Source organism: Aedes albopictus, chromosome 3 (genome assembly GCF_035046485.1).
Source record: "Aedes albopictus strain Foshan chromosome 3, AalbF5, whole genome shotgun sequence".
Taxonomy (NCBI): Eukaryota; Metazoa; Arthropoda; class Insecta; order Diptera; family Culicidae; genus Aedes; species Aedes albopictus.
In genome coordinates this window covers 424882629-424899086 of record NC_085138.1, presented here as the reverse complement: position 1 = coordinate 424899086, position 16458 = coordinate 424882629, and the positions used below count along the sequence as shown (strand labels likewise).

General features: G+C 44.9%; 2 protein-coding genes across 5 annotated transcripts; one reads left to right on the top strand and one right to left on the bottom strand.

The window, feature by feature from the left end:
• Positions 1-481: 481 nt before the first annotated feature.
• Positions 482-4356, top strand: LOC134289827 (uncharacterized). 4 transcript variants are annotated; one of them, XM_062856410.1, is made up of 4 exons: positions 482-788; positions 851-921; positions 981-1044; positions 2195-4356. In XM_062856410.1, exon 4 carries the CDS (start codon positions 2485-2487, stop codon positions 4342-4344), a length of 1860 nt encoding a protein of 619 aa, XP_062712394.1. In that variant the 5' UTR covers positions 482-788; positions 851-921; positions 981-1044; positions 2195-2484; the 3' UTR covers positions 4345-4356. The 4 variants fall into 4 exon arrangements, with proteins under 4 accessions (XP_062712394.1, XP_062712393.1, XP_062712392.1 ...); XM_062856409.1 differs by having other exon boundaries at positions 973-1044; XM_062856408.1 differs by having other exon boundaries at positions 851-1044.
• Positions 4357-13193: 8837 nt separating this feature from the next.
• LOC115267967 (uncharacterized) lies at positions 13194-16042 on the bottom strand. Its single transcript, XM_062860752.1, has 3 exons — positions 14893-16042; positions 14140-14818; positions 13194-14070 (listed from the first exon to the last, which is right to left on the bottom strand). Exons 1-3 carry the CDS (start codon positions 15765-15767, stop codon positions 13600-13602), a joined length of 2025 nt encoding a protein of 674 aa, XP_062716736.1. The 5' UTR covers positions 15768-16042; the 3' UTR covers positions 13194-13599.
• Between the last annotated feature and the right edge of the window lie 416 nt (positions 16043-16458).

Genomic DNA, 16458 nt, shown 5'->3' with positions numbered 1-16458 from the left:
ACACCTTAAGATATTCCCAGACCATATTTGGGCAGTTTGAATGTATCCTTTGCTAAGTGATCCACATGATTGCGATCTCAAGTAATTGTAGATACAGGTTTTGAGTACAATATCGAATAGATCGAAATCAAGTGTGTGGGTTTCCGGTAAGGTAACGGCAGTCTACGAAAGGGAACGGAGATGGCCAACATTTGATCCAAGTGTTTTAAAAATGGTCACTAACAGAAAATATTACAACATTATACCACATTATACCCTATGATACAGTCTTTCTAGATACATACCTGGCAGAAGCGACTGAAGTGAAAATAAATCAATCCTCAGTTGAATTGAACGCGATAGTTGGGAATTTATCGCTCTTCAAAAAGCTTTAGCGTGGAAATTGCTCTCTCTAAATTGGAACCAGTTTGTATGAATTTTCCACTTTTTGAATTGAAACCCCTTGGTTCCAATAATAATGTGTTGGCTCCACCAACGAATTGCGTAGTCACAATGTCGAAGATTAATCAGTTTTATTTTCCACCCGATAATCAAATAACTTTGTTCACAGCGGTTTGAGCGCGGGCTAACTTCGCCCGCCTTTGGTTCAATCATCTGCCAACAGATGTAGTACTCTAAAAAAGGATTGCCAGATAGGAGTGAGCTACTGTCATACTTCGTTAACACTTCGTTTCCGAAGTGCTCCTTCTTACACTTAAAATACTCAGCTTTCGGCTAGACTAGTTCTTTCTGCTACCGACCATCATTGGGTGATTAGTGCGCGTCGTGTCCCATAAAGTTTAGTAAAAGTACGGCCGAACCGTCTTATTAGAAGTGGTGTAGTTTTCTAATTGGTGTTAATTTGTTCTAGGTTGAAGATAGGGGAAAAGTGTATAAACCGATCCAGGCAGAAGTGCAATAGAAAAGAGTTACAGATCAAAAGTGCGTAGAATGTAATTGAAAATCATTAGTAAATGTTAACAATGTTGTTAGTTCGATAGGTTAGATTCCCCACGTGTCAACCGAAAGAAAAGCTATTGTTTGATTGTTAACCGTAAGAAAAAGGTCCTAGTGGGCCTTTTTCTTTCTTATTGCTTTGCGAAAAGCGATCGTTTGTTGTATCCCCAGATCGAGGATCGGATCCTTCCTCATTCAGCGCACTCTCACACCGAAGTCTCCTAAGGTGCAACCCTACAACGTCAAGGTCGAGCAGAGATCTGAAGGAAGAGGTCCGAAAGTGAAGCCCCGCCCGCAACGACCACCATTGCGTAGGGCTCCTCCGATGGGAAGACGTCCCCGATAGCATCGCTTAGCTGATACGTCCTATAACCACAACAAGCAAGAAGGACGCTCGCCGAACCCTCGTTCGGCCATTCGGGTATCGCAAACCTGCCGAAGAGTTCCTGGCATACCCGCCGGCAGATAGGAAGCCTCGACGTGTCCGGCAGTCCGCTGGTAGTCCTGAAGCGCCCGGCGACCCGCTGGTAACCCCGTAGTGCCCGGCGACCCGCTGGTAACCCCGAAGTGTCCGGTGCCCGCTGGTAGTCCCGAAGTGTCCGGCAGTCCGCTGATAGCCCTGAAGCACCCGGCGACCCGCTGGTAGTCTCGAAGTGTCCGGCAGTCCGCTGGTAGTCCCGAAGTGTCCGGCAGTCCGCTGGTAGCCCTGAAGCGCCCGGCGACCCGCTGGTAGACCTCCACGTGTACGGCATTTCGCTGGTAGTCCCAAATCGCCCGGTGAACCCGCCGGCAGAGATCAAGCTCCGAAGTGCCTGGCGACCCGCTGGAAGCCAGCAGCCGACCCCAATCGGCCAGGGTGAAGAAGTAGCTTCAAGAAGTCCGTCGGTCTAGAGACCAGACCGTCTTGGTCCACAGGACTGTCCTCAAACATCAAGAGGATCGACCGTAACCATGGAATGGTTCAAGTGCCATTGGATTGTCCCGAGAACCGCAAGTACCCGGTGTCATGTGACGTTACCCTAATAGCCGATCTTGGCAAATAAATCAGCATGTGTATTTAACCATTGTGAAGTTAATGAGAGCGCATTCCCTAGAAAGGCACAGTTAGATTAGTCCACCACTTAGCTTTTGTTTCCGCCTTTGCCGGACTCGAAAGGAGTCTTCAAGCCTCGCCTAGGGTGGTCCCCTCAGAGTCTACTAGTCTGCAGCTTTTGAGTGAATCTTTGTAAGATACTATTTTGCTATTCTTCTTTTGTAGGAATCATCTGTGGGCAAGTGTCGCGTTTTACCACTTCACTGTGGTGCTCCCCTGGAAGCAAGGACTCGATTACGGTTTTGGTGAGTAGAACTGATTGATTAACGACCCTGTGACAAGAAAAGGAAGAGCTAGCGAGTTACAATTGGCGCCCAACGAAAAGATTTAATTAGTTTATTTCCAACCCCAACAGGGGAGGTGAAAACAGTTGAGCTGTTTCAAAGATTATCTTCGTCCTCCAAACGAAGAACCTATTGAGTTTGAGAACTGTAAAATTTATCCACACGTTTGAAATGGATGTCGAATTTGATATGCTATACACAAATATGGCCGTTCATCACCTTGACCGCGATGAGATTGAATACGAGCTTAAAATTCGCGGGCTTCCGTTCACGCAAACTGAAACACGTGCAGCGTTGATGAGACGTCTGAAAGAGAAGTTAAAAACCGAAAAGAATCGCGCGAATATTGATTTAGATTTCGATAGATTGGATACGACAGTAGATGAAGAGATTAAACAAATAGATGCAAATGTAAAACAAATCAAAGATTTCTTAACGAATAAAGTCCGTTTTGAGGGTATCCGGGAAAGCCTCAAAACGCGTTTGGCACACTATTTCGCGCGTGCCAAGCGACTACCGGAGAATACGGAAAGAGAAGACGATTACGCGGATATCGACATGTTAGTTTCAAGTATTCGCGGCGCGTTTAATTCACATTTTTCATTATTTTCGGGTCAAAGAGATGTAATTGAACAACTGAACCAGTCATTCGCAATGATGTTATCGGGAAACAGAAACGAGCTAGAGAATAAGAAGGATAATGAAAAAGGATCAGCTGAAGAAGGATCAGATAATTCGCGAAGACGTAATTTGCAGTCAGCCGATAATCCGGTCGGTTACCCACAATTAGCAACAAATTATTTACCCATTATGATGCCTCCTTGGATGTTCGGGAATCCTCAAATGTGGGCCGCACAGCAAATGATGCGTGCTGAATCTCTAGGTAGTTTTTCAAATTCAATGAACGCTCAGAAAGTTTCGGGACAGATCGAAGGATCGCGTAAAACTTCGGGAAAGTCGTCGCGCCGTTCGAAACAAAAAGTTCAAAGTTCGAGTTCGGAAAAGGATACGTCTAGTACGGAAGACGATTGGTCGTCGGAAGAGGTACGAAAGCCGTCGCGTGGAAAAAAGCGTAGTCACAAAACGGAAAAACGTAGGCCAGTTTCGGACTGGAAATTGAAATATGATGGGGCGGATAACGGACAAACTTTAATGAAATTTTTGAAAGAGGTAGAATTTTACGCGAAATCGGAGAATATGTCGCCCAAACAACTGTTCAGGTCAGCTATCCATCTTTTCAATGGAGCTGCGAAAACTTGGTTCATGACCGGGTTTGAGAATGAGGATTTTACGTCATGGGAGGAGCTTAAAGAGGAGCTGAAACGCGAGTTTTTAAGCCCCGACCATGATCATACGAGCGAGATTCGTGCGATAGCCCGGAAACAAGGTCCGCGAGAATCGTTTCAGGATTATTTTCTGGAGTTGCAGAAAATCTTCAACTCTTTAACAAAACCAATGACCGAACGCCGTAAGTTCGAGATCGTATTTCGGAATATGCGATCTGATTACAAAGGACACGCAGTGTCCTCAGAGATTGATAATTTAGCCGATCTCAAGAAATTCGGTCGACGTTTAGACGCGACTTATTGGTATAAGTATAATACGACGACAACCGAATCGAATACACGAAGTAAAACCGCGCAGGTGAATGAGGTACACACGGGTACCAAACCGAAGTCTAAACCAAAACCGGACGAAAAACAAAAATCGCGTACTTTCCGAAACTCTACTCGCGACCGTAGGGGTTCAGACGAAGAAGAAATAGAATCGCGTAGACGGTCCAAGAGTCCTTCCCGAAACAACGAGCCGAAAGATGGATTACACGTAATTATCGAAAAGTACCAGCCACCCAGAAACGGTGACTGTTTTAACTGTCGTTTATCAGGTCATCACGCACGTGACTGTGATCGACCTAGGCATAAGTACTGTCAACGGTGTGGATTCATGAATGTAGACACCGCCACATGTCCGTGGTGTGCAAAAAACGGTGTGAAAACTGTCCCCGAGGGCAGGCAGTTAGACCGAAACTAGAGGCCCTCACTACCAATTTAATGGATGCTTTGCAAGACCAAGGTTTTGACAGAGTATCCGAGACCGATTACGTTCATACACACCAGTTCTTAGTGAATGAAACGATCATAAACCTTGCAAATGATGATAGACCACACGTGAAAGTTACAGTCTTTGAAATTCCTCTGGTGGGCTTATTAGACAGTGGAGCACACTTGAGCATTTTGGGGATTGGAGCAATGAACCTTATAAGAAAATGCGGCTTAGAGATGTTCCCCTCCGACGTGAACCTTCGTACGGCCAACGGCGAAGAGTTGAGCGTTTCAGGAATGGTTTATTTACCGGTGACTTTTAACGGTACTACCAAAATTATCGACTCCTTGGTAGTGCCATCCTTGAAGAGAAGAATTCTCTTGGGGATGAATTTTTGGCGAGCCTTTGAGATCAAACCCACCGTGGGTTCCTCAATGGTCGAAGAGGTACAGATTAGCGATGATTCAGAGCGAGATGTCACCGGAAATGATCCAAAAACCGATACAAAGAAAATTCAGTTGTCTGAAGAGCAAGAAGCGAGGCTAGCTGAAATTAAAAAGCAATTCAAAGTAGCAAGTGAGGGGGTGCTCGATACTACTGATTGGATAAGTCACCGCATTGAACTAACAGAGGAGGCTAAAAAGCTCCCCCCAGCTAGAATCAATCCTTTCCCAACCTCGCCCAAGAAGCAGGAACAAATTAATGCCGAGCTAAATAAAATGATAGAATGCAAGATAGTCGAAAGATCGTACAGCGACTGGGCACTACGTTTAGTCCCGGTAGACAAACCTGATGGAACGGTCCGCCTATGTCTGGATGCGAGAAAGCTTAATGAACGGACAGTCAGGGATTCCTATCCCCTCCCACACGCAGACCGTATTTTAAGCAGATTAGGCAAGACCAACTTAATCACGACATTGGACCTGTCGAAGGCCTTCTTACAGGTCCCATTACACCCTAGATCTCGAAAATTTACGGCCTTTTCTGTGTTGGGACGGGGATTGTTCCAGTTCACCCGAATGCCCTTTGGTCTGGTGAATAGCCCTGCAACGCTTTCACGACTAATGGACAGGGTGTTGGGCTCAGGTGAACTGGAACCAAACGTTTTCGTTTATCTAGACGACATAATCGTCATAAGCGAAACGTTTGAGGAACACCTGACTGTACTTCAAGAGGTTGCCTCTCGACTTCGTGCGGCCAACCTATCCATAAATTTAGACAAGTCACACTTTTGCGTCTCTGAGGTAACCTATTTGGGCTACATTCTAGGTAGAGACGGGCTAAGACCCAATCCGGACCGTGTAGCAGCCATCATCAATTACGAAAGACCTACCACTTTAAGGGCTCTGAGACGGTTTTTGGGTATGTGTAATTACTATAGGAGATTCTTAGCCAATTATAGTAATTACACACAACCATTAACCGATCTTCTCAGAAATAAGCCAAAAACCGTATGTTGGAACGACAAGGCGGAAGCCTCGTTCAACAAGATTAAAGAAATGTTGATATGCGCTCCTATTTTAACCAATCCGGACTTCTCTCGTCCTTTCACTATTCATTGTGACGCTAGCGACTCTGCCATAGCTGGAGTCCTGACACAATCGTACGACGGCATTGAAAAGCCAATAGCGTACTACTCTCAAAAGCTGACCTCTACCCAACAACGGTATTTCGCTACGGAAAAGGAGGGCCTGGCCGTACTGAATTCCATTGATAAATTCCGCTGTTATATAGAGGGCAACAAGTTCACGGTTTACACCGATGCGTCGGCGTTGACATATATAATGAGAAGCAGTTGGCGAACGTCCTCGCGTCTATGTCGTTGGAGCATAGAGCTCCAAAAATACGACATGACAATCTTACACCGCAGAGGGGTAGATAATGTGGTCGCAGACGCATTGTCGAGGTCAGTGGAGGAACTTCAAATAACCACCGATGAAAAAGGCTGGTACGGAGACATGGTCAGAAAGGTCAAAAATGACCCGGAGAAATATAAAGACTTCAGGGTAGACAACGGAGTCCTTAAGAAACTGGTGTCTACCCAAGAAGATCTGCTAGATTATCGTTTCTCATGGAAAACTTGTATTCCAGAAGCAATGAGAGAGAACATTCTAGTACAGGAACATGATGATAGGTTACATTTAGGAACTGAGAAAACTTTAGCTTTGATTAAAAAACGATATTTTTGGCCCAAAATGCACGAAGACGTGCGAAACTATGTGAAGAAATGTTCTCTGTGTAGGCAAAATAAACCGGCGAACAGGTCACAAATTCCTGAGCCAGGCCAGCAAAGACTTACTAGTAAACCCTTCCAAATAATTGCCTTAGACTTCATACAGTCCCTCCCACGCAGTAAAGCAGGAAATTCACATTTGCTTGTCACCATGGATTTGTATTCCAAGTGGTGCATACTTACCCCAGTCAAGAAAATAGCTGCCTCATTAGTCTCGAAGATTCTGGAGGAATCCTGGTTCCGGAGGTATTCGGCCCCAGAATTCATAATAACCGACAACGCTTCGACATTTCTGTCAACAGAATTTCAAGCCTTACTGGTGAAATACAAAATACAGCACTGGAAGAACTCTAGGCATCATAGCCAATCAAACCCAGTAGAGCGTTTAAACCGGACAATAAATTCGTGTATTAGAACGTATGTCCGGGAGAATCAAAAATTATGGGACACTAGGGTGTCCGAGATAGAATTTTACCTGAACACGACCCCCCATACAAGTACGGGGTTTTCCCCATACAAAGTACTATTCGGACATGAAATAATTGGTACAGGAGAGGAGCACAGGATGGATAGGGAAACGGACCAGGTGTCCGACGAGGAAAGGTTGCAAAGGAAAAGGGAAATAGATGAACGAATTTGCTCTCTCGTTACAAATAATTTGAAAAAAGCACACGATAAAAACATTAAAACCTATAATCTGCGATCCAAACAGTTTGCTCCGGTCTACACAGTGGGCCAGAGGGTCTATAAACGAAACTTTCGTCAGTCATCGGCAGCTGATGGTTATAATGCCAAGCTCGATGCATTGTATGTACCTTGCACCGTCCTTGCAAGGGTGGGTACCAGCTCGTATGAACTGGCCGACGAGTCTGGTAAGCTTCTCGGGATATTTTCGGTTTGTGATTTGAAACCGGAGTCCTAAAATCGAAAATTTGGTCCAATGAGATCTTCAATTCAGTCGTTGTACTGGATAAGATACTCACCATTCACAAAGTCGTCCGGATGCAAAGAATGAATTCACACCTGAAATCAAATCGAATCTGTAGAAGTCAAGGTCAACTCTGTTGTTTACAAATATTTTTGGTTTTGCTTACCCGGCCAATCATCCTTAATCTTCTTCAGTAAACGAATTCTCTCCTCTCAGCTGATCCTACTCGAAAGTCCATAGGCAATCACACCGATAAATGAAACGGAACGGCTGCTACGTGCGCACCAGGGAGATTTCCTTCGCTGGACAGGATTCTGGCCTCAATTTACCGCCGGTTAACACGCGATCTTCGTTATAAAACCGTGAAACATTGACGACAAGCATGTAGGGTTACCATACTGTTCGCACGTGAAAAGAGTACATTTAAGAATTCTGATAAAAGAGTACAAAAGAGTACAGTAATCGAGTAAATATTGATTTCTTTTTTTTCGATTAAATACTGTTTGACACTCTTGAAGTTTTTAATATTTAAATTCTGTAAACCATACTTGACATATAAAGGTAGGTAAATTTTCTAACGAAGTGAAAAACTTGTTATATTAAGTTGTGTCTACTTAATACATTACTGGATAGTTATTACAGCAGTTTCAAATCTCACATTTTTTCAGTATTCATGTCAACTATTGACCAATATAAATATTTGTGTGTTAGTGATTTGTTTCAAATTCCTTTCGTTAAGAATTAGCGAGAACAGTCAATTTTTTCGTTCTTCCGTAGATGGATTTCGTGCAATTAGTTTCGTAAGAATTTTTTGTGAACTTTCGTTATTATTTACCCTTCCGATTATTGCACGTCAAAGTGAAGCCATTTTTGCAAATCAAATAAATTAACGACAGTTTCAATCATAATCTGAATGAATTAATGTGATTTCGATGGAAGAAAAGGAAAATAAAGATGACCTTTCTTCTGCAGATAAGACCTATCGTTAAGTGATTCTAATTTGTAGGATACTGTTTTGTTTTACTACTTGTAAGGTTATTTTGATTGATATGTATATTTTATCCGAAAAATGTAATTTTGCAAAAAAAAAAAAAGAGTACAATTGGGCCCATTTTACCAAAAAGAATAGTACGCCCAATTTTTAGCTGAAAAAGAGTACATGTACTCTAAAAAGAGTACGTCTGGTAACCCTACAAGCATGCACCGTCGATGATTTTCGCGTCGGGTTGTAAACAAAACAGGTTGATAATTTGACAGTTCTCAATACCCAATGGTGTTGGTCAAAATCGTTTGAATATACTTTTCTTCCTCACGAGATGGAGGGAGGTGTAAGTTTTAAAAACGGCCTAACACAGTATCAAAAAACAAAAAATTATCTTTAATCAAATACAAGTTTGATTATTGCTTAGCTTCTTGAAATATATCGAAAGACTTTTCCTTCATGGAGAGAACGATGGGGTAGTGAAACCCCTTGGTTCCAATAATAATGTGTTGGCTCCACCAACGAATTGCGTAGTCACAATGTCGAAGATTAATCAGTTTTATTTTCCACCCGATAATCAAATAACTTTGTTCACAGCGGTTTGAGCGCGGGCTAACTTCGCCCGCCTTTGGTTCAATCATCTGCCAACAGATGTAGTACTCTAAAAAAGGATTGCCAGATAGGAGTGAGCTACTGTCATACTTCGTTAACACTTCGTTTCCGAAGTGCTCCTTCTTACACTTAAAATACTCAGCTTTCGGCTAGACTAGTTCTTTCTGCTACCGACCATCATTGGGTGATTAGTGCGCGTCGTGTCCCATAAAGTTTAGTAAAAGTACGGCCGAACCGTCTTATTAGAAGTGGTGTAGTTTTCTAATTGGTGTTAATTTGTTCTAGGTTGAAGATAGGGGAAAAGTGTATAAACCGATCCAGGCAGAAGTGCAATAGAAAAGAGTTACAGATCAAAAGTGCGTAGAATGTAATTGAAAATCATTAGTAAATGTTAACAATGTTGTTAGTTCGATAGGTTAGATTCCCCACGTGTCAACCGAAAGAAAAGCTATTGTTTGATTGTTAACCGTAAGAAAAAGGTCCTAGTGGGCCTTTTTCTTTCTTATTGCTTTGCGAAAAGCGATCGTTTGTTGTATCCCCAGATCGAGGATCGGATCCTTCCTCATTCAGCGCACTCTCACACCGAAGTCTCCTAAGGTGCAACCCTACAACGTCAAGGTCGAGCAGAGATCTGAAGGAAGAGGTCCGAAAGTGAAGCCCCGCCCGCAACGACCACCATTGCGTAGGGCTCCTCCGATGGGAAGACGTCCCCGATAGCATCGCTTAGCTGATACGTCCTATAACCACAACAAGCAAGAAGGACGCTCGCCGAACCCTCGTTCGGCCATTCGGGTATCGCAAACCTGCCGAAGAGTTCCTGGCATACCCGCCGGCAGATAGGAAGCCTCGACGTGTCCGGCAGTCCGCTGGTAGTCCTGAAGCGCCCGGCGACCCGCTGGTAACCCCGTAGTGCCCGGCGACCCGCTGGTAACCCCGAAGTGTCCGGTGCCCGCTGGTAGTCCCGAAGTGTCCGGCAGTCCGCTGATAGCCCTGAAGCACCCGGCGACCCGCTGGTAGTCTCGAAGTGTCCGGCAGTCCGCTGGTAGTCCCGAAGTGTCCGGCAGTCCGCTGGTAGCCCTGAAGCGCCCGGCGACCCGCTGGTAGACCTCCACGTGTACGGCATTTCGCTGGTAGTCCCAAATCGCCCGGTGAACCCGCCGGCAGAGATCAAGCTCCGAAGTGCCTGGCGACCCGCTGGAAGCCAGCAGCCGACCCCAATCGGCCAGGGTGAAGAAGTAGCTTCAAGAAGTCCGTCGGTCTAGAGACCAGACCGTCTTGGTCCACAGGACTGTCCTCAAACATCAAGAGGATCGACCGTAACCATGGAATGGTTCAAGTGCCATTGGATTGTCCCGAGAACCGCAAGTACCCGGTGTCATGTGACGTTACCCTAATAGCCGATCTTGGCAAATAAATCAGCATGTGTATTTAACCATTGTGAAGTTAATGAGAGCGCATTCCCTAGAAAGGCACAGTTAGATTAGTCCACCACTTAGCTTTTGTTTCCGCCTTTGCCGGACTCGAAAGGAGTCTTCAAGCCTCGCCTAGGGTGGTCCCCTCAGAGTCTACTAGTCTGCAGCTTTTGAGTGAATCTTTGTAAGATACTATTTTGCTATTCTTCTTTTGTAGGAATCATCTGTGGGCAAGTGTCGCGTTTTACCACTTCACTGTGGTGCTCCCCTGGAAGCAAGGACTCGATTACGGTTTTGGTGAGTAGAACTGATTGATTAACGACCCTGTGACAAGAAAAGGAAGAGCTAGCGAGTTACAGAATCGATTTGATCTTTTCCCGTTATCTCGAAATTCTGATTGAGAATAAGACCAACTGATTCAGTTTTATACGATTCAAAGGATGCCTTTCAAGTTTAAAATTTAATCAATCTAAATTTAATCTTCGAAACTACACAATCAACTATGAAACACTACAAACTTCTCACCTAACGAGAGACTTGCTCGCTTTGTTCCTCTCCGTCCGCCGTTGCTGCCAAAGAAGCTTACAACCGAGCTTACATTGATGGGCGCTCTTCCGCTCTGCGCGTTGTTCTATAATCAGATTTTAAACAGCTTTTGTTTTCCGCTGGGCGTGTCTATGGCTTCCCCCACGGTAATTCCATTACACACCGGCAGAGAGCTACGTCGATTATGGGATAGTGCGGAGGTGTTTTTCGCGATTGGGAAAACAGATTAGGCCTCCCGGAATAGGTACGATCAACTACGCCGCCACGACGCGACGGTGCGGTGGTTGTTCGCAGCAAATTTGCTGTTTAGGTGAAAACGGGAAAGTTCGCGAATTAGAAGCACATTTCCGGGGAAAGTGGCAGGTCAGGTGGAATATTAATCAGGTCACATGTGTGAAATTACACAGCTATGTTAACGCGATAACACCGGCAGCACACTAATGGAGTGTTGCGATGGCAGATGCTGCTGGGAGGAAAATTTGTTTCCGTGTAAATTTGAGCAGCATTTGGAATTAATTTTCAGAAATAAAACAGGTGGAAAAGTTTCAGTTTGCTCATTTATGCACGTTTAACTATGTATCAATAAAAAAGCCTACATAAAAGAGTAAACCTTTTTTAGAGAGCTGGTGAGGGGCGGAGCCCGGTTGGTGACATATTACATACATACATTTATTTGTTCAACATCACATTTAAGACAAGACATAATCAACAATAGTACGCCACAATACTCGGTTTGTGGCTGCTCCATCCTCGGTCGCGCCCAATGCTCGCCAGGTCACGCTTCAAATGGTCCGCCCTGCGCTCCACGCCTTCTTGTCCCAACCGGATCAGTTGCAAACACCAGCTTTGCAGGGTTGTTGTCCGGCATTCTTGCAACATGCCCTGCCCACCGTATCCTTCCGGCTTTGGCCACCTTCTGGATGCTGGGTTCGCCGTAAAGTGCAGCGAGCTCGTGGTTCATTCTTCTCCGCCACACACCGTTCTCCTACACACCGCCGAAGATCGTCCTTAGCACGCGTCGCTCGAAAACTCCGAGTGCTTGCAGGTCCTCCTCGAGCATGGTCCATGTCTCGTGCACGTAGAGGATTACCGGTCTTATTAGCGTTTTGTACATGGTGCATTTGGTGCGTGGGTGAATCTTTTTCGACCGCAGTTTCTTCTGGAGCCCGTAGTAGGCCCGACTTCCGTTGATGATGCGCCTCCGAATTTCACGGCTCACGTTGTTGTCAGCCGTCAGTAAGGATCTGAGGTAGACGAATTCCTCCACCAGCTCGGAAGTATCTCCGTCTATCGTAACATTATTACCCAGACGGATCCGGTCGTGTTCGATTCTGCCTACCAGCATGTACTTTGTTTTTGAGGCATTCACCACCAGTCCGACCTTTGCTGCTTCGCGTTTCAGGCGGGTGTACAATTCTGCCACCGTTCCAAATGTTCTAGCGATAATGTCCATGTCGTCCGCAAAGCACACAAATTGACCGGATTTTGTGAAAATCGTTCCCCGGCTGTTGAGGCTGGCTCGTCGCATCACACCTTCCAGAGTGATGTTGAAGAGTAGGCATGAGAGGCCATCACCTTGTCGCAGTCCCCGGCGAGATTCGAATGAACTGGATAGTTCACCCGAAACCCCTACGCAGTTTTGTACACCGTCCATCGTTGCTTCAATCAGTCTAGTCAGCTTCCCAGGAAAGCCGTTTTCGTCCATGATTATCCATAGCTCTGCGCGGTCGATACTGTCGTATGCCGCTTTGAAGTCGATGTACAGATGATGCGTTGGGACCTGGTATTCACGGCATTTCTGGAGGATTTGCCGTACGGTAAAGATCTGGTCCGTTGTCGACCGGCCGTCGATGAAGCCGGCTTGATAACTTCCCACGAACTGATTCGTTTTAGGTGACAGACGACGGAAGATGATCTGGGATAGCACTTTGTAGGCAGCATTCAAAATGGTGATCGCCCTGAAGTTCTCACATTCCAAATGGTCGCCTTTCTTGTGAATGGGGCAGATTACCCCTTCCTTCCACTCCTCCGGTAGCTGTTCGGTTTCCCAGATCCTGACTATCTGCCGATGCAGACATGTGACCAACTTTTCTGGGCCCATCTTTATGAGTTCAGCTGCGATACCCAGGGTTGGTCAACTCTGAGGAGAACTCTTAGATAAGTGTATATTTTACACGCGGCACACGTGGCTTACTTCGTTCACATTGCTCTTGTGGTTTTCACTCCTACTACGATGCACACATTTGTGCGATCAAGCTAAAGAGAAAGAGATTTATCTTCTCTTACACTTATCAAAAGAAGAGAAGTCCAAAACCAGTACCATGTGCATTGAGGATTGCAGGGGCTATTTGAAAAGACCCATCTTTAGCCAACCAGTCTTGGTCATCGATGATTTGGAACTACAGGCGAAGAATTTTAAATTTTGGGCTCTTATTTGGAGACAACTACATCGGTCAAAAAAGAAACGCCAAAAAATTATTAACTAAGTGTTTATTAAATGCAAAATTCAAGTTTTCAAATGTAATACTAATTATGGTTTAAGTTTATAGGTATGCTCTCTTAGTAAATCACTGTTAGCCTTCACGAACAAAACGTTTCCAAGTGTTCCAGGACCAAGTCTTGTTCGAAACCTGGTTAGAATCTGTCCAAGTCCATTGAAAGCTCTTTCTACCGATACTTGAGTACACGGAATCTGCAATATCACCAATGCCAGCATAACTAGATCCTTCTCCTTAGGCTTAGACACTTGCCACCATGAAATTATGTCCGTATCAAGTGGCAGAGATGGTTCAAGCCGTAGTCTGCGAATTCGTTTTTCCATGTCATTGAAATCGCTTTTTCTTGCCTGACGGTTCACCGACAGCAACTGTTCGACCCTCGTCAGTCTCCCCAGGCTGGTTGCAGATGAAGTCGAAGGCACGGGGTCGCCAGCGTCTGTGGTTGATTGTGCCTCACTACCACGAATCATCTTCATGTTTTCCCAAGTCTTGAGAATGTGCTTCTACATAAGTAAGAGAAATGTACAAATATTATAAAATAGGTAGGAATTATGGCAAATATATTAACTTACAATTGCTCTTTCTTGTTGATCAGGATTCAAGACGGGGGGATTGAAATCATTAAGGCGGAGATCCATATACAGGGCTGCTAAAAAGGCTTCATTGTCCATCCACATGTGTTGACGATCTTTCAAAGCTCTGTTGAGTTGTTTAGCTAGGGATGAGCAAATATCTTCAAGCTCAAGCGTACATTCTTTCCAGTACAGATAGAAAGATCCACTTGTCAATGCTTCCTCCTGTATTCTCTTGGTCAAGACATATACAGGCTTAGTTGCTTGAACAAACTGATCCACGGTCGACCAAAATCTAGCACCAAACTGCTTCTTAAGATCCGGGGTGAGTAATGACATGATGAAGTCTTTTTGGTGTCGTAGGCAATCAACCATCAGGTGACTCGAACCCCAACGAGTGTCTCCATCGAAAAATGGCAGTTTTTTGGATTTATCCAAACGAAACGAATTTCCGTACGGCTGTGCCCGGAGGGTTTTGACTAGTTTCCTCGCTTTGGCCAGAAAGATTGTCACGGACTTCTTTTTGAAAACGTCGTAAACCGAGAGCTGTACATCATGGGCAGCATATCTCACCCCCGTTAGATGTGCGTTATTGAGGTTTTCCAAGTCATCAATTTCTTCGGTGTATTCAACTTCGTCGGCTGAGAAACTCTTCAAAGATTCTGTGTCATCGTCGTCCCTAAAATGTTAAGAATGAAGTTATACTCAAACCGTAGAAATCGTGGAATTGAACATAATTTATGCAGTACTTACCGATCCAAAAACTCTGCGTCTGTATCGCATTCGTGGTCAACATCACCGGAGTAGAAGCTTGCATAATCAATGTCGGTTTCTTCATCGCTCGTCGTTTTAGGATCCTCCAGCTCAGCCATTAGCAATGACTGTTCGTTTTTCAATAATTTGGTTGCCTTAATCATGTTGCTTCCGTTGTCAGTTGTGACTGTGTATATCTGAGTGATACCAACATTGAACTTCTTGAGTAACAGCAAAATTTCAGCTCGCAGACTTTCGGCAGTGTTTCGCTCGAATCTTTCAATCATGCCAAGCGTATACACGGTAATCTTGCCGTTATCGATTATTTGGGCATTTATTCCGAGAACAGATCTTCCTTTTCGGGAGGCAAGGTCCATCTTGAGGCTGAGCATATTCCCACGAAGTTTATCAGTAATGCACTGTACAATATGCTGCTCCACTGATTCCAGATACTTGACAATACTTTTTCTCCCGACGTGAGGTAGCTTCAGGCCTTTCTCCATTGGTTCAAGGATGTTCCGGGCGTAGGGAGTATCGAAAAAACGAAAGGGAAGGTTTCCTTCTGTAACCCATTGCACCATGGAGGTAACGTAGACGTTCGGGTCAATCCAGATAACCACCTTTTGTTTCGCGTCGGCTTGGCTCTTCATCGATTCTTCCTCCGTAAGAAGACCTATTTCTGTTGCCTTTGCCTTGTGGGAAGTTACAATATGCCGAGAGAGATTGAACTTAGTTTCGCACTTGAAAGTTTTCGTTGCTTCGCCGCATAGCAGACAAGTGGTTATCGTCTTCTCCTCTCCAGCATCGTTGACAACTTTTTTCTTGGAAAAAAATGCTTGAATGTCGATAGCTTTCCGTTTTTGGCTCTCCGTCATACTGATTTTGGACGTCCTGCGAGGTCTACGGTTCACAAACTTCTACCTTATTGCATGAAAATTTGAAGCTCAATTGATGGAGAGTGGGATCGAGAGTGAAGTAAATAACACTTCCCCTGGTAACGATCAAAGTGCACTAGATATATGGTACATGGGAGAACTTCCGTGTGGTGCACAAAGTCTCATTTACACTAAAGAGAATCAAAGCACACTTCTCTTTTGTGCACTAGAAATAGCTCTTTTTAAGCTTGAGTGCGAGAAATGACCAACTCTGGCGATACCATCCTTACCAGCTGCTTTGTTGGTTTTGAGCTGGTGAATGGCATCCTTAACTTCCCTCAGCGTTAGAGTTGGTTCATTTCCGTCCTCCGCTGCACTGGCGTCGTCGTTTCCTCCATTGCCGTGGGCTCCTGTGTCTACGTTCTCCACGCCGTTCAGGTGCTGATCGAAGTGCTGCTTCCACCTTTCGATCACCTCACGTTCGTCCGTCAAGAGGCCTCCGTCTTTATCCCTGCATATTTCTGCTCGCGGCACGAGCTTCTGTTGAGGGTAAAGATATTTCCGGTGAATGGTTTTCCGGTAAATGGCATTCCTCTATAGAATCGATACAAGGGTAAAAGTATATGGCGTCATACATGCCCGTCCACAGAAGTGGCGTCTATGGAGGAATTTTTCCCGATTTCAGCAAAAG